General features: G+C 42.4%; 1 protein-coding gene across 1 annotated transcript in view; it reads left to right on the top strand.

Annotated features, from left to right (window-relative positions):
* Positions 1-24,255, top strand: part of fibcd1b (fibrinogen C domain containing 1b) — a gene marked incomplete at both ends in the record, with an annotated part of 82,458 nt that overhangs the window by 38,769 nt on the left and 19,434 nt on the right. The window contains 2 exons of the mRNA XM_079290185.1: positions 3,780-3,916; positions 15,881-15,977. Coding sequence (XP_079146311.1) covers positions 3,780-3,916; positions 15,881-15,977 — 234 coding nt within the window. The remainder of the gene's footprint in view (positions 1-3,779; positions 3,917-15,880; positions 15,978-24,255) is intronic.

The following is a 24,255-nucleotide window of genomic DNA, read 5'->3' as shown; positions in this document are numbered from 1 at the left end:
ATACAGTAATATATAATTTAATCTTAAGTCTACCTAAAAGCTGATCAAGACCAAACACACCTTTACACCTAAAACACTGAAATCTCCAATTTTGGTTATTGTGCATTGAAAAATCTCCTTAAGCAATATAAACTTCTCAAAAATCCCACTCAAGTATCAGAAAAAGCTGAAGAGCAGGCCTGTTCCACATGACATTTTGGAGATACATGGCTTTCATAGGCCAGTGCGATTGGACTGGTTGAAACTCTGTCCATGGTGCTGAACTTGTGTTTCACACAGTTGTATGCCTGACACCCCCTTCAGATTCGTCTTGCCTTTAACCAGATTATTAAAACATACCAGAATCCAGGGTGGTGATACATGTTCGGATGTTAGCAGAACGCTATATCACAGCAGGTATTATAACTGAAGTCATTACCAAAAGATTGAGTCAATTCATTAGCTGCATGAGGAGAGCGAGAATAACTCGCAACAGGATGTGAAGCATCATCACTGCTCTAACGAACTCAAGAGAGAGAAGGAATTTAATGAGGGAACATTCATTGCAGGGCTGTCATTTTGCATTGCATTTGATTAAACACACGTTTGTGTTTTACACTGTCATATAGGGAAATGTCTGGTACAGTGTTCATAATCAGGGATGATTATGTTATTAGCTCCGTGTTTTTTTTCAAAATCCATTCCTGCCCAACACGCTGAAGTCAGCAGCCGGTACGAGGTTGTAATGACGATTGCATCAGTCCTGTTGTTGCTTGCTGGAGTGTGGCTCATAGGCTGTTCCTGCTGTCATCATTTCATACCGACAGTCCTGGAAAGAGCAGTCCAGTTCAGTCAGCGCCTCATTATTATTCATATTTTACCCATATGAGGAGTTCACCCATTAGCAGCAAATTCATATGGGAAAGACGTGTTTACTAAAACCAATGCATTTTTTTAGGAAGCCTTTTTTTTTTTGCTTTTACATACTCTTGAAGTTTAAAACAAATTAAAAATGTATATAAATTATTGGGTTTGTCTGTTTGGGGATTTGGGGTTACTGAAATATGCAGACCTATTCGTACAAAGCAGATTCAGCAGAGGCACAGTGGACCTAATGCTGAAGGCTTGAGTTTGCTCTTCGTTGTGACATTAACACAAGCGATATTGGGAGAATAAACATATCTTTGTTTACTCTGTCATTATCATTCAATGTGAGATTTCCAGAGAATTACCTGTATTTCTGTATGTTGTCCTGACCTTATTTCTGAGGAAATGACATCCTATTATTCAGCAAAATACAGCTATTAGTCTCCCCTTAGTAGCTTGATTTGTAGATGTTGCCATCTATATCGAGCCAGGATTTAATATGGTGCCCTTGTAAGCTAAAATGACTAATTTGCTTTGACAATACCAAACGGTTTCAGGGAATCTTTCTCTGTTCTTGTTGTTTATAATTGATCACCCCCACTTGTTTCATGTAAATGTAAATGTCAGTGAGTAAAGCATTCACAGTAATCAACCAACCAGCATCAATGTTCAGCACCATGGATAGCGCCTCACTTATTCTCTGCTCAAGGCTCAGGATTCTTTGAAAGCACTCTTACATACAATACATACAATATATGTGTATAGAGTGTGTTAAACATGTACAAATAATGCAAACTTATGTTGTACACATTTTAAGTCCACCACATCCCGCTTGAAATGTAGTTATATGCCGGTTTCCACTCCCAACACATATGTATACATATGTATGCACATCCACACACATCTTTGGCTGCCTGTCTGTCCCACTGTGCCTGTGGATATTTGAAGTATTCATCTCTGTACTGTTTGCATTGGATTCCCATAAGAGCACATTCGATTTTCAAAGTTATATGAATCCAAACCTGACATCAGTGAAGCCCCTCTCAGCTCACACGGGAGCGGGGTTTTCTGAGTTTGACGAAACCACTGTCGGAGTCCTACTTTTCAGTTCATGCACTGCCTGACTTCGCTGTGCTGTTGCTCAAGTGAAAGCCCATTTCTGTTATTGTTGCTGTTGCTGCCACATTAATTATTCAGTTTTATGAGTGGTGGGCATTTCAAAACACAAGAGAGAAAGACAAATCATATATAAAAAGGTCAGACGCAGGACATGTGCATGGATGGAAAGAACTATAGTGGCTGCCACAGATGAGCAGTGTCAGCTGGAGATGCGAGTACGGGGTGCATTTCAATGAGTTCAGTTCCTGCTGTGCATTGCCTGTGATGTCAGGGTGATTTACTTTGAAGGGTTTATGCAACTGAGGATTTTGTCACCAAACAGATGAGATTCAGGGTAGATACTCTCCTAGTCTGACAGGAGACCCGTTTGCCAGAATGCTTCTTTTTTTTTTGACAAACCACACGATGGGTTGAATGTCAACATTTCTCAACCAAAAATACGCTTCATAAATATGTTTCATATCAGCCTCGTATCACACTTGCAGAAAAACAATGCATTTGTGAAATGATTGGTTAAGTGACATGGAGCTGAGGATCGAACCGCCGATCCTCTGATTGGAGGACGACACCGCTTACCACTGAGCCACAGTGGCCTATGTGACACTTTACGTTTCACACGGGACACAAACTTGGGTCTCCTGGGGGAAAAGTCCTGTGTTTGTTTGACACAACACACCCCATCCGCCTGCCTTCAGTGGACGTTCTCGCTTTTTATGCCACGTAACTTTCAATAACGATCTCTCGATTTATTTCATCTGCACGTTGCTCGTTGTACTTCGGTGAACCGAATGTAACAAGGTCCGCATTCAACGTGTCAGTGGGCAGCCTCAAAGTCCACAATGGTTCCAACAGGCAACAGGACGAATGGTCACACATCATGCCAGTTTGATAGCTTGGTTCCATGTTGTCACCGGAATAGAAAATGATGCAATGTGAATCCTGCAAATTGGCACACAAGAGAAAACCAAATCATTTTTCACTCATGGTAAATTGTGTGCGCACCAAGTTGTGAAGTTAAAGTGGACCTGGAAAGTCTCCGCTGTAATGCATCATTAAACTCAAGACACTTTGAAAGCTCTTGTTACAGACGACCAAATTCTTAAATAATGATGACAGTCTTTTTTTTCAATGTCCCATGGAACCCAGGCAGCTTCGGTTTTCTGTCATGAAAAGAAGAACCGGGAAATGTTACCGTTTATGTGTGATGATGATGATGAAAGTCGGAGCGCAGTAGTCGAGGCTTAACATGGAGAAATGAAAACGCTTCTGGGAGACCAAACATTCCACATCGTGTAGTGATGCTTAAAATACAATCTGCTACGCCCTTTTCAAGAACTCTCCTGCTGTTTTAGGAGTTTGACCCTGCGGAGGCTGACATGCATAATCTATGACATTGTCCCTCCTGGGGAATAGATTTTGTATCCCAGTTGTGTAAAACTGGTTTCTCAGTCACAGACAAGGGTGCAGCTGTTCTGCTCTGCTGTAGCTTACAAGATTCCTGACGCCGCCTCTTCTTCTCTGCAATAACTTTTCCTCAACTCTCTTTTTCTGTCTGTTTCTAATAAGCTCTCGTCACTCTCCCCGTCTCGTTTTCTGTGCGTCATCGCTCAGATCCGCTCCTCCATGTTAACAGTATACTGGTGTGCCTCTCTATGGCTGTAGACAGAGGACAAAGTGTGACGAGTGTGATCTCATGTGTTCCTCATTTCCTCTTTATTACTGATTACACTTTACCGCTCCAAGCACTCGTTCCCTTTGCGAGCCATATTGGATCTAATTTATTTCATGTCCCCGCGACTTTCACCTCTCCCTAGGCTCGCGTCCCCGTGACTGCGGTGATCTGTACGCCAGTGGTCAGAGAGAGGACGGCATCTACTCAGTGTTTCCTGTTCACTACCCTGCAGGCTTCCAGGTCTACTGCGACATGACCACAGACGGAGGAGGCTGGACGGTGAGTCAGAGGGAAACATGCGTTACAGTTATACACAGGCTCATAAGCTGTATATGTACCTAAAATATATTTAAAAAACATTCACTTAGGGGTTATAATCAACATTAAAATGGAGGCCTATTCACTATGTCTGCTTTTATAACATAAAAATGATTCACTGAGCATGAATCTGTCTAACTGCAACACCGGTTCCATTCGAATCGCAGTCATGCGGCACAAGACATCATATACTGGACACCTGCTGTAATTACACTTGCACTGCCTTAGGAGTCTCGTGCATCAATCTGAAAAGGTCTCATCAAAGTTTGATCACAGAACAGCGAGGAGATCTTAGGTTTCACTTTGAAAGCAGTCCATTCATTTTTCATGTTGAGTTTTTTTCCCATTTAGAAAACAGAATGCTAATTAGTTACATCTAAGTGAGGATGTCATCAGGTTGCCTGCTGAAAGGGAAAATGAATAAAGAGGAGCGAGACAAAGAAGGCCAATGAAACAGGGTTCTGAGAGACGCGGCAGAAGAACCAAAGTGCATCCGATGAATCATTTTGTGTTTAGCAGTAAATGGTGCCATAATCACAAGGGGCGAGATTTTAGTGTTCGCTGTTACCGTGACAATTGATGGCAGAAACGTATGCGCTGTGGCTGAGACGTGTTCAGCCGGCTCATGTCATGACAGCTTCCATTTTGAATGTTCAACCACAGTTGTCATTGTGTACAAAAAAAATAAATAAAATCCATTGGAGCTGGTGCATGTCTGTTTATGTTTTGGTATTGTACATCTTGCATTCTCGTCTTTGCGTCATAATATTTTGACAGGATTTGGGATTCTTAAATGTTGACACGGAAACATATACTTCGAGTTTCTTTAAGTGTGTTTTTTTCTTTCCTTGATCAAACAGCTGTCAGTTGTCTGGCCTTGCTAAAGTAAACAGAGCTGTTTAAGAGAGACTGTACACTGGAAGCGCCGTGTCTTCTGGGAATGACAGACAGCGAGGTGAACAAACATTGACACTGAGACACTGAGCTGTTTGAAGTTATATTTGGAAGTGTGGTTTAGATGTATTTTACCGTGTGCACGCGCACACACACACACATACCATCGTACTGGTTAGAGACATTTATTTCCCTTTGTTGTGAAGTAAACTGCAGCAGTCCTCTGGGAAAGAAGAGCAGTTCTTAATGGAGAACTAAGGCCTTGTAACTCTTTAACAGTTTCAGCGACATGAATCCATCACAACTCCCTTTTTGTTTTCTTTTTACTGGTTCCGATGCATTTATGAAGGCACGCAGGGGCTGTCTGTGCAGCCTGTTCAAAAGTATTCAGTCATACATACTGCATTTAGTAATAACGGTCCAATCTGCTATCTTCTTCCAGCTTGTGGGTGTGATGCGGTCTTGTTGACATCACTTTCACAGATGTTTTAAACGTGCTTCGTGTGTGAAAATGTTATCGAGGTGTAAAAACTCTCTCCATAGTTTCAATATGGATAATTTCCTCTGAACAGCTTCACTAGCAATCTCTGGCTGCAAATAGATACACGTGTTTGTCTGTTCTTTCTGCTGTTCTTAGCTGTTAACACCGGTGCTACCTGCTTCCGCAAAAATAAATGTCCAGTGTAATAACTGATACTTAGAAGAAGCGTAGAAAAGCTAAATATATTCTCATCCCACTCTACAAACACATACAGCACGTGTCAAACTCAAAGTCATGACAGTGAGTTGCGTGTGTTTGTGTGTGCGCGCTTGGAAATCGGTGACTAACTGTGCGAGATGGGCAAGGTCGCCCCCGCCTATCATCAAATAAAACAATGCTGTCAGTTTGACAGAGTGCTTAGCACAGCACGATGGAAGAGAGTTACATACCAGACTGTCGGCAGGTAAATGCTCGTGTGTGTGTTTGCGCGCGTGCCTGTGTGAAACTATGTGCATCTATACATACATAGCTTGTGAGTGTGACTGTGCTTTCAGCTTCGCTCCCTTTTTGCACAGTGCTCAGTGAGAAAGTGTTAAGTAACGGCTCTTTGCATGTTCTGTCATGAAAAAAAGGATTGATGGAGCAGCTGAGATTGAAGCGATAACGTTGCAGTTACCGATCGTGCCGTGCGCGTTGAGCAGATTGTGATCACGCTTGCGCCTCATTAAGAAAGAGATCGGCGCGGCGTGAGCCAACAGGGGCAGGTAGGGAGACATATGCATGGTGAGTTGAGTTGTCTTACTGTCTGTCTGACGGTTGAGCTTAAATAAGGGATCAGCCGTATGCCGCCGCCTCATTAGCATGCGTTTGCCGTAACGCAGCACCTTTGCAGAAAGTCTGAGAGATGAGAAGGTTACTTCGATGAAGACGGCGAGGAGAAGATGCAGAGGAGACAAAGACGAGAGGGCCCGATGAAAACATCGGAATCGGATGTTGAGAGAGAGAGAGAAAGGAAGAGATACGGATAAAAATAAATAATACGCAATAAGGGAACAGCAATTTATTTTATTTCTCTGAAATGCATTCATTCCGATGGGGCCTTCAACTACATCTTTCTGTTCTCTTGTATTTGCAGTGAAAAGGTAGCCGTAGGGAGCCTCTGGGATAACGCCTGTGTCTTAAGTATCTCTACGTCTCTCAGTATACAAATTCACCAGAGCACACCAAAGACTTGTTTTTGCATGTATGGGTTTGTTAATGCGTGGGTACACATGCAGTGTTTGTGGAGTATACTCATGATGCCCAACAAGGTTTTCTTTAGTTCGAAGAAAAAAATGTCCAAACAAATCCATCACAGGCCTTCAGCTATTTCAAAAGCCAACAGCTTTTTTTTGTAATCAAAGAAATTATTTTTCCGTAATACTCTGCATGATGCACAATCAGACTGTCCAAAGCAACCCGGCCACCCACAAATATTTCTAACTTTATAAATGAGAAACTAGCTTTTAAAACCAGGCGATTTAGGTATAAAACGACACACTGAATAACAAAGCCTAAGCTGTCAGGTTGTTTCAGAGAGACACTGACTCGGGCGTAGTGACTCATAGATCACATATACGTGCGTGTCTATTTTTTTCTCCTTTTTGAACGTGAATAACCGATACAAAGATAAACAACGGGACGCAACGGCTGCTTCTTTGCTGTCTTTTGATAGCTGTTGCTACTTCAAACCCAGAGCCAGGTGTGCATAGTCTTCACTTTATGGAGCTGGCAGTTATATCAACACAGAGAAGATAAATACTGTAGCATGAACTAAAACATGGAAACATGAGTTTGAGTTAACAGTCATTTTGTCAGCCAGACATTCAGATTTGGGCAAAACCAAGTAGAGCCGCAGGGCAGGTATCAATTACCAATCAAGGCAAACATGACCTTAATCCAAACCAAACCAAAGGAATATTTTAATCCACTTTTGTCAAGTAGTGCAATATGTTCACTCTCTTGCCATGTCTTTTACTCAAATGTAGACATCGGGAATGCAAACACACACAACAAAACAAAAGGTAAAATGCTGATAAAAGATGCTAGAATTAAATCCCCTTTTCAGGACCATGGATAGCACCACTCTGCCAGACGTGCCAAAACACTTTATATACTTCAATATGTAATAAAAAAATAACATCGCAATAGCACAATGTACTGTCAACATAGCAATAAATAAGCTACAGTACAAACCTACTTTCTTCTTTGATGACTTTCTTCTTCTGCTTTCATGTGGACGGGTCATTTTGATTGGAGACGTTCATAACGTGTGCTCGACGTGGTGTATAATCTCACAAGCACGAAATCCATTTTTGATTTACTTGTTTCTATTGGTAAAGTAGCATTAATCCCGATGAGGGGGGAATACATTTTATCTCAACCAGTGATGGAAATCATTCGGTTGAGGCGGGGACATATAGACCTGAATGCACCCATACCGTACATACAGTATAGATACAGTACATACCGTTTATGTCGTGTTCATTTTGCGAGACAGGGTGAGGGGGTTCTTTTCATTTTAATAGAGTCTAAGTCACTAGAAAACTGTGTCCTTTAGTGTCCACTAAGAACTAATAGGAAGAGAGGAGATGATAGTACAGGTTGATGTGGATGGTTATCAGAGGAAATTGGTCAGTATTTCACCACCGCCGTAACTCAGGCCCTGGAGACTGTTTGAGCACAAAGATAGGAGGGATGATGGCAGATAGGACGTAAAATAAAAAACCTGTCATTACGAGGCCCCAAGCTCCTCAAAACACAAATACAAAAACACACACACACACACACACACACACACACACATGCAGGAAAGAGTATTTTGGACCATACCAAAGAGACATTTATACAATCAAAGAAGCGTACATATGCCATCTCTACGTACAGTAAATGTGTGGTCATATGTGCGTACAGACCCATGCTTTCACACACACACACACACATATACTAAAATATGTAGACACACTAGCCCCTCACTCAGATAAAGTAATCCTTTGGGCATGTGGTCTACCTGTTTCGGCAGAGGGGGATTCCAAATGCATTTAAACACAGCCTCGCGGCTTCGGGTAATGTCTTCTATTATTACTATTTAATTTGTTAAAAGGAAGGGACTAAAAATGACCACGGCATTAATAATGAATGAGAGTAGATACATCGGAGTGCAGTATGGGGCTGCATTATCAAATGGTGCTTTTATCAGAAGTACTGCAATCACTCTCAAATATACAATTCAGCTCAGAACTGAAAAGTAAAAGTTTTAGATTGAATGTACGACTGTGTGCATGTTGTATCGCCCCCATAGAGGCTCGGAGTGCCTTTGAGCCTCTCAGAGTGTACGGAATAGGCTTTTCAGTGTCTCTATCTGGCTCACAAGCTCTTCAATATTTCATCTGTTAGTTTATTGGTTTGGAAAAAACAGAAAAATCCAGGATGGATGTTTTTTTGCAGTTGTGTCTTATCTGTAAATGTTTTGTAAGGCAGGGAAATTGAAAACTTCAGAGTACAATCTGACGTTTGTTGCGAACATAATTGTTTTCATCATGTTCAGATTGAGTGCACTGAGCGGACTGCGAGTTTATTCAGATGTGACCTGACGTTTTAATTTACTTTCCTGGACAAGCATGTACTTGTGTGCTCATTAGCTGGCATGCGGGTGGTGCTGAGGGGAAGTATGCAGCTGTCTACCAGTAACCTTCTCACAGGTAGTGTCAGACATGTGTTTCAGGATATTAGTGCTGTTGACCAGAGGTTATATGAGGAAACGTTCGGCAACATTGACTGATTCATATATTTTCTCTCAGTAATGGATGGCGAATGGAATCCCAGTTATGTCGTTGCTGTTGAACCTACTGTATATATTTTTGCACTTTTTATTCATTATTATAATGATTTTCCCTGAAAAGTTAAAGCAGTCTGAGTCACTGTATTCACATGCAAAAAAACAAACACTGTGAGACAAGGACTGGACGATATGGCCAGAATATTCTATCCCTCATTGCATTTCAAAACTCGATGACGATGTCACAACACAGCATGTTTTCTGGTAATTCAATAAATGAATAGTCAAAATGAAATAACCACATGCCTATTTTTAATGTGAGCATGCTACCGTCAGCATTTAAATACATAATCTCAGTCTAAAACATTTTTAAGAATGACCTGCAATCAGTTATGTAGAGTGAAGTTGTTGTTTTTTGTTTTCAGTTGGAGTTTTGAGTGATTTTTGGATACTATTACGCCCATCATATGATGGTGTGACCCTTGTTTTTGTCCTGCCACGTTCCTACCACTGATACTAAGTCTCTCCCTGCACTTGGTCTTTGTCATGCAGGCAGATTAAAGAAAAGCCTGAGCAGAAATCTACCTGTGTTAATCTGGCTTCTCTTAATCCTTTAACCCAATAAGGAAAACCTAGTTTCTTGTGTATGTGGTGTTTGAAGAATCAGGTTACCGCTGGAAGCCAGGAGTAATCTTTTTACCTGCAGTAAGTACATGTAAATGCAGAAATGGTGCTCAGGCCTACACATGTGAGAGGGAGTGGGAGAAAAGCCTTTCTGTGGATGACTGTGTTCCTCCTGTTCCCATTTGCTGCTGCTGTGTTCAGAACACATCTGTCTTTCTGATAGGATTATAAAACATTCACCAACAGATGTTTGCAGTCCCCTTTGAAGACAGCAATTCTGCAGACTGCTGTGGATTTATGAGTGCTTTCGTCAGACAGTGTTGAATTTATAACCATATCGTCAATATCCTTAACAATGTAATCAAATTGTTTGCAATTCCTCCGTCACTTTTGATCCATCTTAAATCTATGAAGGGAGGCAGCTTTTGCCGCTGATTCTATTCGCCTCAACACAACCGTTTTGTTTTTTTTCCCCTGTATTTCTGTTTTTTTTGCCATTTTTCTCTGTACTGTAATTGCTGATGCATTAATCACTCTCTGGAGACGTTACACATTATCTTCAGTTAGTCAGTGTAGAGCAGCGGTACCAAGTGACATCTGCTGCCAAAGCACCAAACATATAAACATAGTGTGCTCACAGTGTGTACATGCCAGGAGCTAACAAGCTATTGGCACGTTTCCTATTTTCCACCCGGTCACATGCCAGATTGTAAATCTCCCCCAATCAGCTTCAGAGGGCTCGTGTTGATTCTTCCCTGTGTTCTAGTCTGTCAGTCAGGGTGTCCGTCTGTGCATGCTGCGGGCTCCTGGTAGGTGACAGAAAGCCTGCTGAAGAGCTTAAAGCACCTTGTTAAGTAGCCTTCATCTACTGCAGCGATTACAGAGAGCTTAATGTGATCATGCCAATGCAACAGCCCTTTAGCAGGTGCTTGGTGAGATGGTTATGGATGAGAGATTTTCTTGTTAACACTGCTTGGCCGTTTGACTTGACGTAGCTGTTTGTGGGTTTAAATAGTTGACCTATAACTCAAACTTCTTTGTTTTCTTGACTTGGGAGGAAGAGTGCATGCGACTTTCAGCTGTCAATACTTTGTTAATGCCGACTTGCTGACACAGACGCTCTGACAAAACATGTTACAGCAGCCATTCTCCCCCTCAAAGGTACTTCCCTTCATCTGTATGGCCTGTCTGCCTTTGTGCTGTATACATGCGCGTCGATTCAAATAAAACAAGGCTGGTGGGGAGAAAGACAGCTAACAGATTCTTAAATGAGGGAAATTTGAGGATAATAAGTCATTAAAAGTTTGATTTATTTCTATGACTAGAGATAATTGCTGCTTCAATGGAACATCGTCAGGAAACTAAAACAAGTGTTTACCCCGTATAATGTGTGGATATTCATAAATGTTAATGAATTGGAAAATGCCAAGACTATAGTGTATTTTTACTGGTTTTCCAGCGACTTCTTTGAGATTGATTTCTTTACGAACTTGTAAACAACGCTCCTCACCATATTGTGAGATGATGGAGGTAATTCTGGGGGAGTTTCCTCCAATAAATGGGTTGTTTAGGTTTTGTGGGGCATGTAGAACAGCATGTATAAAGAATTAATTACCTTCGAGCTGCAAAGAGCTGCAAGAAAAAGAGATAACGTGAAAACACTGCAGTGTGGAAAAAGACTGATGGGGACTGCCAGAGCTAAAAGATGAGAGGAAGCTGAAAGTATAACTGTCCCAGAATCATCCTTTATTTTTACCGTGCAGATGGTACACACACACACACACACACCAATGCAATACAGTAAAAACGCAATGAAAATGACCTCTATGAAGCAGCAAATGCTGCATGTTTGTTCAGATTGTGTCCGAGTCCTTTACTATTAGTACTTACAGTGTATGCACTGATATGTCGATGAATCTGACACGTTGAAATGACAGCAGTGGTATTGCTTTATCTTACGTGCCTTCTGGTATGAGCTACCTGCTCCAAATACTGAAGCGCCCGGTTCCAAACTATTACATTTATGAGCTTAAATTATTAATATGATATGAATGAAAATGTAACTGGGCAAATGAAACTCCTGTAATTGATGTAACGCAAGCCGCCCGAGAGCAGATGTCCATTGCACTTGTTGGAACTCCAGAAACTGTCTACTTGGTTTCCTGCGGCCAGAAGTTACACGAGAGGGTTGTGTACAACCCAACATCGAAAATGTTACAATTAACTGTCATCAACTGAAAACACACTGTGAAAGGGTTTCAGTTGTAAGACAAAAACAAGGACAGATCGGACAACGCAGGGGGAAGCGACCTGTCAATCACAAGGTAGCCACGCCCTACTTTGCCGTCTTTAAATGGGACCATAATTTACTTAACGAACAACCGAGGCTCTATAACACACAAGCATTTGAGCCACAGTACGACCATGTGCAACTGTACAAATGCACTCGTGCACATTTATACACACTCTGAAATGGTCCGCCGACTTTTGTTTCTTTAAAGGTGAAATTGAAAAGCTGATGTTTTGTGGCGCTAACAGTCTTTTAAATTCCTCCTTGCCCTTTCCTCTCTGCAGCTGTGTTGACCAGCGTTGGGAGCAAGTACTTTATGAGCCAACCATAATGTAAGCGCCAGAGACATTGTACTGTCTGCTTATCTGCCTCTTGGCTGCATATTTCTGCGTGTTCTTCACTCGCATGTTATCAGTAATAAAACAGGCCAGAAGCAACAAAAGTTTTTCATGGTGCCCAGAAACTTCAACATTAATATTAACACCCACAATCTTATCCAACAATGAATACAATTACGGAGACACACACACACACAAAATAAAAAGCAACGGTGCATGCGCTGCACACACATTTACTGAGCAGCTTTTGAAATACACAAACAGTTGAATGTGACATTTTTGGCTCGCCATACAACACATGCAGACATATGTGCACATCGCAGCATCACTATAACATGAGGCTGGCTGCTGTACATGGACGCACCTACACGCAAACAATGTACAGACATGTATGTTTCACACACATTGTCTTTCCAACAGCATTGTCACCCACTCCTCAAATCCGATGTTTCCCTCCACCCTGACATTTTGACCACAGCCTTTCCCTGTTGACACATGTGAAAGAAAAGGATTGGAGGTCTCTGTGAGCTCCATGTCTCCAGGCAACACACACACATACAGATACTGGCCTTCAGGGTCAACAATGCAATTAAACCTCAGAGGGGCTCTCCAGTCTTACAAGGATGCTACACATGGAAGGAGGCAGGGCCAGAAAGACAAGAGCTCAACCTGCTTCATGTGACCACTGGTCAATTCCTCACTGTCCCAATGATTCATAGCTGCAGATACCGTCGGTCGTCTCAGCTTTTCTATCAGGGCAACGGCAGGAAGAGACCTCAGCTGAGGCACGAAAGCCATCTTCAACAACTGCTGACTGTAAACGTCACAGCTACCAAAACACCAACTCTAAATTGAACATCAGGGATTGTCTCTCTTCGCTCCGTCTCCAGCCTAGCGGACGTATTTGTCGGTGGCTCTACTCCACGTATGCATCCAGACTGGCTTGCTGTGATAATGTGAGCGATAAATTGTTCTGAAAGGCCACAGAGGATTTAAATAGAAGGCAGACTGTAGTCTGGCACGTCTGTTTGGCTTTCTTTGGTGTACATTTGTTGAAAGAAAAGATTTCCGTGTGATTTATTGAGTTGAGGTGGCAATTCGCATGCCTCCATAAACTGCTGCTTTTACAGTCAGTGCCAGGGGAGAGAGAAAAAAACAATTAGGGATGGATGAAAAGGAAAACCTCGTCCTCATTTTAAACAGCATTATCAATTTGAAGTCGTCTCTATTTCAGCTCATTTGAATGTAGGGGCAAAGGGGTACGAGGAAGAAGGGAGTAAGATAAGAAGGCTGGGGGGGGTCATCATTTCAAGGAGACTTTAGTAACATGAATGTTGTAGTTTCCTCAACTGGCACTTGGCCTCTGCATTGGAGACATTGGTGTTTTACTGCAGTGCCTTTACCAGAGAGCTTGACATAAATCTCACCAGCAGGGAATCGGTAGAAAACACAACAGGGGCCGGCTCCCCCGCGGTCCTTCAGTGCTCTGCTGACGTATCAGTGACATGATGACGGTGCATTGTTTGCACGGTAAAATGCCACAGCCTCTTCCCCAAGGTCTCTTGATTTGTCTAATCATTGCACTAACAGCCTTATTAACGAGTTATTGGTCCCCGCGAGTCAAACACATCGTTTATTATCACCATGCAGATTTAATTGAGTCAAACACTATATATGTATAACTCTACATATTTTAACACAGCATAAACATGTTTGTTATTATAAAGATAGCTGTCATATCCTGTGACACACTTGATGCCATGTGTTAAGATAACACTCTGACACATATCTTACAATATGAGTAGACAACACTTATTGAGCTGAAACCTCTCCATCTGTGCATTAAGCTGTTCTGTACTGTTAGCACTTGGAATGTGAAAATGAACTCTACCCTCCAGCCCTCTGTGTGAACGTTTGATGACATTATTTACAGTATTTACACTGTAAACCATATATTAATGTTGGAATCATCAGCAATAATATACCTCTCCAGTAGATGGATACAGGAAAACAAAATACATCACTGTGCTGCAGTGTAAAATCTGATCAAATCTGATAAAAAATCATTTGTAAATGAGTAACACAGGACTACAGTATTACTCATATTGATGTGTACAAATGTCATAGCGTAACAGTAAAAGCATGCGGAGAAGACACAATTAACGATATATATAAATATAAATGTGAATTGTTTGCTTATGTTTATTTTAAAAGGATAATATCAGCCAATATACCGTATATTTTTTGAACGTCCCATATCGATATCTATATTGGCCTCAAAAATGTGTCTAGCTATGGTCCACATTCATATCTTTGGAAACCTCTACCGTGGTAATGCTGGAGAGTTGAGGTTCCTGAACAGGATTGCCGGACCGATGAGAGGAAGGATCTTGAATGTGACGACAGAAGTTCGGTTGGAAGATGATCCTATCTCTGGAATAAGGGAGGAAATCAATCTTTGGAATTATTGTGGAAATGATGTTGGAGATATTCCGAGAGCTCTGAATGGGGACATGAGATAGTTAGCTTCTTTAAGGATAAGGAGGAGAATCCCTACAATCCCTAGATGGTGTTGATAACTGATGATGATGATTAAGATGATCACAATGAAGACAAATACGAGGAGGAAAACGACGACGATGAAGATTCTTGCCATTGCTCTGCAGGATGTAGTTCTTCGCCTGCGCTGATCTTGAAAGCAAATATGTCTGTTGGTGCCATCTGGTACCTTATGGTATGTTACGGGGTTAGTCACGCTGAACATAAACTGTCTCAGGGAGTTTCCGTTGTCATTTCAACATTAACACAGCCTTCCAACTGCAAGTCCTGGGCTATTTCCCATCTGCGTGCATTTCCTCTTCAGGAGCAGATTTCCAATGTCCCTTCATCCTCAACCTGGCACTTCGAATGTCAGCACTTTTAATGCATAGACAATTTCATTGGGTGTTACAGATGCTGCACCGTCACCTCACACGTGTGTCCGCACACACACACACTAGAGTTAAATAGCTAAATATATGCTAAATATATGCTACTGTATCCTTTGTTTTTCGTACTGAAAGGGTTGCTTTATAAATGAAAAAGAAAAACACCATTGCTTCATAGAATTTCCAGATTCACAGCACAGAAGAATAAGATAACTGTCCCTCTCCTTATATTAAGGATTATTGTTTTATGAATACCATCTCTTTCCTGGGACTTCAATTCAGGATGCAAAATCCATGCAGATTTTTGATTCAAAGTCAGTCAAAGATTTAATGGATTCCTTTTATTAGCTTCCGACAAATTGCCTTTTTAGAGGGAAGAACATTTGCATTATTCATTTGTGAAAGAGCAAGTTCATTTAGTTCAGTTTGAGATGAGCTCAGCGACTAACAGTGGGACTTCGTATGGCTCCTCACGGAGGAGGATGAGACACTCTCTGTGTGAGATGAATCTCACCTGACCCCTGACCTCTTGTCTTGCTGTCTCGGCTGCGTAGGTGATCCAGCGCAGGGAGGACGGCTCGGTCAACTTCTTCAGAGCATGGGAGTCCTATCGCGAGGGATTCGGCAAGATCACTGGTGAACACTGGCTCGGTAAGTGTCTCAGCTGTGAGACTGTGTCTGTGCGTGTGTTTGGCAATGTATGACTCATATCTAGTCTGTGTAATGTGACCTGCCAGGGCAGAGCAAACCCTGGGAAGCAGATTTTTACACGGTGTTATCAACTTTGGTTGGAAAACCATTTCAGTGAGGTCGACAAACATTATTGCAGCAAATCAAAATGTGTGTGTAAAGTGCACTTCATGAGAGGAGTCTGTTCAGCATCACAATATCACAACACAAGCCAAAGGACCAGCGATTCAATTACAATCTTTTTTTTTTTTAATTTTCACATGACAAACACAACAGTATCATTTCTTTTTTTTGCAAACCTCACAGCGTTTCAACAGTTGCCTTCTGCTTATAATTTGCATTTTTCAGAGTGTGCTTGTCCAAATCCTTTTATTTCTTGCTGGCAGCATGACACATTAGTCCATGCCTCCTCTCAAATTTGACAGGAAAAGAATGCCAACGCAGAAATGAATTCGAGTGTGAAATTATCAACTTTTCCAAAGCCAAATGCCTCTTCTTCACACCACTTCTCATTAAATAGACTCAAATATTTCTCGTCTTGGGCGGCATCATGTCCATTCTAGTGGCTCAAAGTTATCTGCTTCGACCTTCACATGAGATGTTGTATTTGTGTTTTATCTATTAACATTCATACTCCAACATGTTTCGTAAAAAAAAACAACTCATACCGTGTAGAAATAGACAACCAGTACTTTCCATCGTAGACTGGCCTTTGCAGCTCCTTTTTAATTGGACTGATATTTGTTCAAGAAGCGGCAGAATGATGAGACGGAGTCTAAAACCATGTTTCTCTCACATCAGGTGTTAAGTATGAAAATTGACTGCCAATGAAGCTCATATGCGGTTGACAACAAGTGTGATTTAATTAGAAACAACTGCAGCTGAGGAGCGTGACCTGTGGGAACATATAATCACACAATCAACATCTCTCTGGGTCGCTATGGCTGCAGAATCTTAACCATTATCCATACGCAAACTTCCTCAATGCGTTTATGTTCTTTTGTGTTTAACACTCAGTCAGTTGAGTCACCACACTTACCTTCAGTCTACAAATATAAGCTGGACTGGGAAAAGCAAACCAGCGAGAATCTTGAAAGGAGAAGGTTAGAGAGCTTCGTTCTACATCACGAGATAGATTTAGCCTGACGTGTACTTGGGTACTCTTTTAGTCCCGATCCCAGAACCTCCAGGGCTACCGCTCTCCCACCTAACACGTCGTACACACAGTGACTGCACTGTGATTCATGCCGGAAACAGTGACATTGTGACGGTGACAACACTGGCAAGCTGGCCAGGTGCCCACCGGGGATTCATCACATCACACAAAGTTGATGTGAAAACAACTTAGCCTACAAAACATCGTCATTAAACAAGACAGTTCATTGCCAAATCAGCATCCATGGGGAAAATACTGGGATCGTAAGCTGCTTCCATCATCGTATGAGTGCATTAGTGATCGGAAAATCTGGTCCGCTTACAAAAAAAAAACTCCGGTCCCAAAAGCGCTAAGCATTTGCAGAAATGTAGTTTCCTGAGGAAATGTGGGTTGAGCAGCAGCGTTAATGAGATATCACCATGTCTGTGTGTGTCTTTAAAAACCTTGCATCGCAGTGTGCATAAGCTCAGGCGGGTGGAGCTTGAAGAAGTCTATTTCTGTAAAAAAACATGAGCTTGTCATGGTCAAGGTTGTGGACGTGCGTGCCATACCACAGCGGAGATGCTCTCCCATCAGCACTCTCGATTAAAGCACACGTCCATCGGGGTGCACGGCCAGGCAGTGGCATATTACGTTTGTATGTCGAACTAAAATGCAGGGGTTTTATTGGCAAAAGTACACATACATTGCATGCAAGAATTGAGATTAAATCGCATAAATATATAAAATGAAATATATTGAATTAAATGTAAATATAGACAATATTTCTATTCCTTCCCGTCATCTATCATCATCATCAATGATTAACACCGTTTCCTCCGGGTACTGGACTGTCCATGTCGTGTAAATGAATGATGGATGTTCATCCCCTTCATTCCAATCAAACCAAGAATGTGTTTCGTTTCGCCGATCTTCATTATATGCTTTTTAGATGGCGATGCACTCACTCACACTCACACACACACGCACGCACACGGACTAATCTGCGCCACATGCGTGTAAGGAAAACACGAACAGCTGCAAATGTAACATTTGTGCCACCTGAAGGCAAAGGGCGGTACAGCTGTAGTTATCTGTAGCTGCTGTTTTATGAGTTTGTTATAAAGATTCGACTTATATTTTACACTTGAAACATGAGTTCGTTGAAATGAAATCATCAGAACGTCGACATTAATCTATTTCCGGCGCTTGTCCATCAGAAGTGAGCGTAAAGTGATTCATAATTGACGATATGTAAATACATTGGGCTGCAGGACCAGAACAGCAGGTCAGCAGAAAACATTTGCGATTGCGTCTGTAATTGTATGATATTAGGTGGGCCTGCACAGTTCTGGGTTATTCGCCACCTTCACCACTCTGTGTCCTTGCTATAGGACATATAATACAGGAATGCTTGCATGTACTGTATAGCGCTTGCAGAGGTTATGTGAATTAATGGACATCTAGGTCTCTTTGCTGCCACGAGGCCATCACAGAGTGCACCCATAATAAAAGACGTGGTTAGAATGCCAGCGTGATCTCCCTGTGGTACGCTGTAGGAAGATGGTGTGAATATGGAAAGCTCTGGACTTAGCAGACTGAATTTCAATGAGCCAGCAGGCTACTTTGAACCTTTCAGAGTACCCTTGCTCATTCAAGGTGCGCTGTTGTCTCGTCACCATCATCGATTACCCTCCGGGCAAAAATGAGAAATGGATCCATGCTTGCCTGCAGCCTACAGAAAGAAATGCATTGCAATTACCTCCGCCAGACAAATATTGCTCACTAATGCCACCCGCCACCTCTGAAGATCTTTACCCATCTCATTGTCTTAATATGCAGCTGGATTCTGGATTTCATTTCAGATTATTTTCCTCATGTAATGAACTTCTAACAGTGTGACGATAGTGGCAATAAAAGACGTCCGAAGAAGAGCGGCTGGGAGAAAATTAAGAATAAGAGCAGTCGAGAGTTAACAAAATCATACATCATGTGTTTTTTTTCTAAGTTCTCTCCTTCACTGCATGTATTAGTTTGTGCATGCAGGATGACACAATCACACTTTTACAAATTTCTAGCACATTTGGGACCACATGCAAATGATATAAACTCAATTCAGCATCCCTTTTGTCTGTTTTTATCCCTTCCTTTGGCGGTTTGGCAGCTTAGGTGTTAGTTAGTTGGGATGCCTGAAGATTTCACGCGGGGTGTCAAGAGTAGCCGCAGTAATATTTGATTTAAGACCGCTTAAAGCTGCTGTTTCATGAAGGTATAGTTTTATAGTGAGTCATATAATGATTTGGTCTCACATGCGGTGGATCGCTTGCATGGACGTTAAGCAAAGAGTCTTTGATATGGTACCTTTTTTATCTTTTCTTTTTTAAATTGAGGGACATCATGGATCTGCAGTTATTTGGATAAAGTGTATGTCGGGCATGCAGACTGCAAATGTAATTAGTATCCTCATATGGCTCAGATATAATTCACCATGCTGTGTAAACTGTAAACACTAACATATTGCTGAATCATCCCTCCCCAACGACCGTGTATAAAGAGCATAAAAGTGGGTCAAGGCAATTCCATTGCTGCCGTCAAATCTATTAGACACCTGGTCTCGCAGGCTGATGGAGACGTGTCCACCTGTAATGTAGGTCCTGAAGCAGTTTAATGCTCTCCCAAAGAGACTAACCTAGTTTTCCAAATGGCCTATTACAATAACATACGTCGGTCTGTTTTGGTGTTGAAAGCAGCACTTAAATCCATCACAAAGAGGATAGACAAATTGTTTATTGTCATAATCATGTCCCCTCTCCTCGCTGTGAGTCCATTAACTGCAGCTATAATTCATACTTGCGGTACACTTGTGTAAACAACATATTACAACAGAAACCCGAAGCCGTCACTGTGTGCCGTAGAATTATGGAATATCAGTCGAGAGTTGTCGCAACCAATTCCCTGTGACATTTTGTCCTTTTCTTCTGGTGAAACCTGTCGTCGGGGGATTGACATTCAGAAGAAATGTTTCCAAAGTGATCGGGAGGCTATTCATCAAAAAGTTTGGTTGTTAGTTCGGTTGTCGTTTCAGCTCACACTGTCGGGTGTATGACGTTATATAACGGCAGCAAAATGCCATCTTTGTCATACTGCAGTCATTTTCCCGTGAACATTTTTTTTTTATTCAATCGACACACAAGTACAATAGTTATGTGGATAATCTAACGGAGAAAACCCTGAACTTAGAGGTAAAGTCAAGATTCTCTTTTTTGTTTTTGAAAACACAGACACTGTACTTTTAGGGCGGAAAACTGCTGATCCCTTGTTATCATGCTGACACTATATTCGTCACACACAGGGATTTTTGCAGATGGCACAGTTTGAGAAGCAGCCGTCCTCTGAAGCAACAGGGAAAACACACTAGCGCTGCTTAAGCTCCGACCGTTGGGCTTTCACTGTGCGCTTGATGGATCTTTGCTCTCTGGGCAATAAGATAAAGAAATTGTTACTCTTCGACAGAACCAGCAAGAACGCGGCTCACTCTCTGTTGCACTTTGAGTCACATAAACCTGTCAAGGTGAGTCCATCCAGGACATTACATTATATCTGCCTGGTTGTCTCCCCGGAGGAGTGGACCACCTATTCAGAGCCGTTGTATCAGGAAAATTAGGGGAGACAATCTGCTTTTATATCAGCGAAGGTTGGTGTATCGATGCCCCGGTGGTACAGAGAATCTGTTGCCCTCACCTTCAAGCTCTTTTCATCAACGGTAACCATTTTACTCACCAAAGGAGTTTTCTTCCTGAATTCTGGCCGGTGTTTGCATCCTGCCTCAAGCTTGTATGTGAATGCAACGCTTGGCTAACCAGATAACCAGTATTGAGCAAGAACACCGAACTCGCTACTCGTTATTCTGGGGAATTTTGAGCAAACCTCAGTCATAAGGGACACAAATAAAGACAGTGTAGCAAGTATCTCACGGGGAACAGAAACAGGATGCTTACTGTTGTGCTTCTCACAACTCATCTAATCCCAATTTACAAAAAAACAAATCCAGAAAGCCTGTCGTAAAAATAGTAGGAGCCATGAGCCAATGATCTTATTGGGATTACTGGTACTGCAACACTGCGAGGTGCAGATGGACGGAACATGTGTTCCCTCGATACAGCATTAGAAACGAATCGGGCCATCAGGATGGAATGAGGTCCACAGCAGTGGAAAAGGAACTAGAGCAGGGACAAAAGAAGAACGGTGAAAAGCCACAAAAGAAATTATTTCCGGCCCCAACTCACTCCCAACACAGCCCTCAATTCCAAACGACTTCCCATCACTCACCACTCCCGCCAGTCCAACCTGCACGCCGCATCAGTGAGGAGGATGTCTTGCGACTCTTTCAGAGTCAAAGACCAGCAGAAGCCCCAGGCCCAGATGGCGTCTCTCACTTCTGCCTGAAGGCCCTGTGGTGACCAACTGGCTGCCATCTTCACACCGATTTTAAGCAGATCACTCACTTTGTGTGAGCTTCTCTCTTCTTTCAAATGCTCCATAACCACAGTGCTCCCTGTAAGGCTTGCATGACAGGAGCAATGTCTACAGCCATGTTTCCTTCACATCTGTAGTCCCAAAGTTCTTTGAAAAACTAGTGTTGGCCCACATAAAGCACATCACAGCCCCCCCTGCTGTATCCCCTGCAGTTCGTCTACCAGGCAAAAACATTGGTTAATGAAGCAGTCATTATGGCACTGCACGTATCCTGCAGAGTCTTCAGTGGAAACTTACTGTATGCATGGAGCTTGTTTCTTGTCATGGAACTCTGTCAGTGAATTCACTCACTCAAATCAAATACAGCAAAGCATCCTCCTCGAAAAACGTACTCATTCTTTGTGCGTTTTCCTACAAAAGTCAGGCGACACGTGTCAAATCCCGCTCGTTACATGCATACAGTCTTTTCAAAGTAAACTTCCGTCTTCACCGAAAACAACTTGGTTAGGTTTAGGCAACAAAACTGCTTTGTAGACTGTGTTTGGCTTAAAGTAACTACGGAAGTGGCGTTACTTAAGTACGGCAGTTACGTGACAAAAAGAAGAATGTTGACTTCTTGTTTCACACACGAACAGCAATCTCCATCGGTGAAAGACAGGTTTTTGTTTGACCCATCCACCTCCAATCCCGCCTGCCCTGAGTGGTTTTATTGCGATCTTAATACTTCCTGGTTCATGATTACGTGCATTACATACAAATTGATTTTGTGGGATATCTACAAATTACAGCACATTCATTTCTTTAGGGATAGAGAACAGCTTGGATACAGGTGATTCACTTGTGTGCAGGCCGTTCAATCAGCAACTTGCTGAAAGCAACAGAGAACGTTTTTCTGTTCTGGCATTCCGCCTGTGTGTGTGTGTGTGTGTGTGTGTGTGTGTGTGTGTGTGTGTGTGTGTGTGTGTGTGTGTGTGTGTGTGTGTGTGTGTGTGTGTGTGTGTGTGTGTGTGTGTGTGTGTGTGTGTGTGTGTGTGTGTGTGTGTGTGTGCGCGCGCGTGTGTGTGTGTGTTTGCGGTTCACTTCTCTTTTTCCTCTACACAAATGACTGTGCCTCTGGGGACACCCAGGCTCTTTTGAGACTCCGCTGCCCATACAACCTCCCTCACCACTCAACACCGCGGCCTATATTGGAATGTTCGGGTTTACACCAAGCGTCATAAAAAAGACCCAGCAGAGGCTGCTCTACCTGTGCCAGCTGAGGAAATTGCAACGGGAGCTGTTACTTCAATTGTACACACCAACTGTAGCTTGGGTGTTTGTTGGTTGTGTGCTTTGGTTTGGCCACAAAACAGGAAAAGAGCTCCAACATATGGTCCGCACTGAGGAAAAGATCATTGGCACCGACCTATACCCCCCAGGACTGAGTCAGCAAACATGTTTTGCAGAGGCCCTTAACCCTGGCTTGGGTTTATTCTCCACCCTGATGCCAGGTTTTCTGATCCTGATCACTGTCGCCTACAAAAATTCTCGTTGAATTCTGGTGAAAATTGGCCTGGAACATCCCTCACGGAAAATAGGACATGTGTAGCCCTCATGGATTATTTTAATCCAAAACAAAAACTAATACATTCATTCAGCTGTAGAAGATGTGAACTGAAAATAAGCCTAATTAAAACAACTTCATCCTGAGGCGGTGGGGACTAAAAGTGGACAGAAATGTTGTGGATCGTGTCCTTGTTTGGCAGTTTGTCATTTCCTATAGCAAGAGATGCAACCAGATGCTGTAATGTCAGACTGTAGTATTTTGTTTCAGATCAGATTTGGCTTCCAGAAAAAGACAGGCTTGTATCCAACTGCACAACTAGTGTACAAAGAGAGAGGGAGAGCGAGTAAACAACACAGGAATTTATTTAATGCCATATTTGAAGGCTCTAACAGCTTCGTGTGTGGACTTTCCTCCCACGCTCATCCTGTGATTATGACGCCGGGGTGAGCGGATCAGCTTGCGTTTCTGTTGCAGCCCTCGAATTCAGATCAGCGTGCACCAAAAGCGATCGGGCACAGAAACAATTTCTTTCCACGCGTCTTTGCAGTAATGAACAGATAACTCAGCCGCATGGTGTCTCAAAACAATATCTGCCCGATAGCTGCGCAGTGCCATCTACCCTCTACATAACATCCAACGCGCTGTGCAGCAGCAAGCCATTGTTCTGAGCCTAGAGCTGCATACTGTACACAACAGCATCGTATTGTTGATTACACATAATTATTCATTTCGACCCCTTTTGCACTCATACTTGCATCGAGTTTCCAATGAGTCCAGAAGCGTGTATTCACAGTACATGTTTGGCTTGTGTTTGCTCTTTATACTGCATCGCTGTGTGTTTGTTGGAGTCTCTATGATTGAAATGTCGCTGTGTTTTGCACATGGAGAGGCACTGACAGCCAGAGCCAAATTCCTGTTGTGTCCAATCATGAAAGCGTACTTCACCAATCAACTTAGTTCTGGTTCTTGGTAGTCATTAGCATATGAATTTCGTTTCGGAGAAGAGATCGCCCACAAGCCCAAACGACTGGCATTATCTCTCTATTATTACATTGCAGCACTACAAAAAGACGAGTAATTTT

The sequence above is a fragment of the Melanostigma gelatinosum genome, assembly GCF_949748355.1.
Source record: "Melanostigma gelatinosum genome assembly, chromosome: 18".
Lineage (NCBI taxonomy): Eukaryota > Metazoa > Chordata > Actinopteri > Perciformes > Zoarcidae > Melanostigma > Melanostigma gelatinosum.
This window is presented reverse-complemented; position numbering and strand designations above follow the sequence as displayed.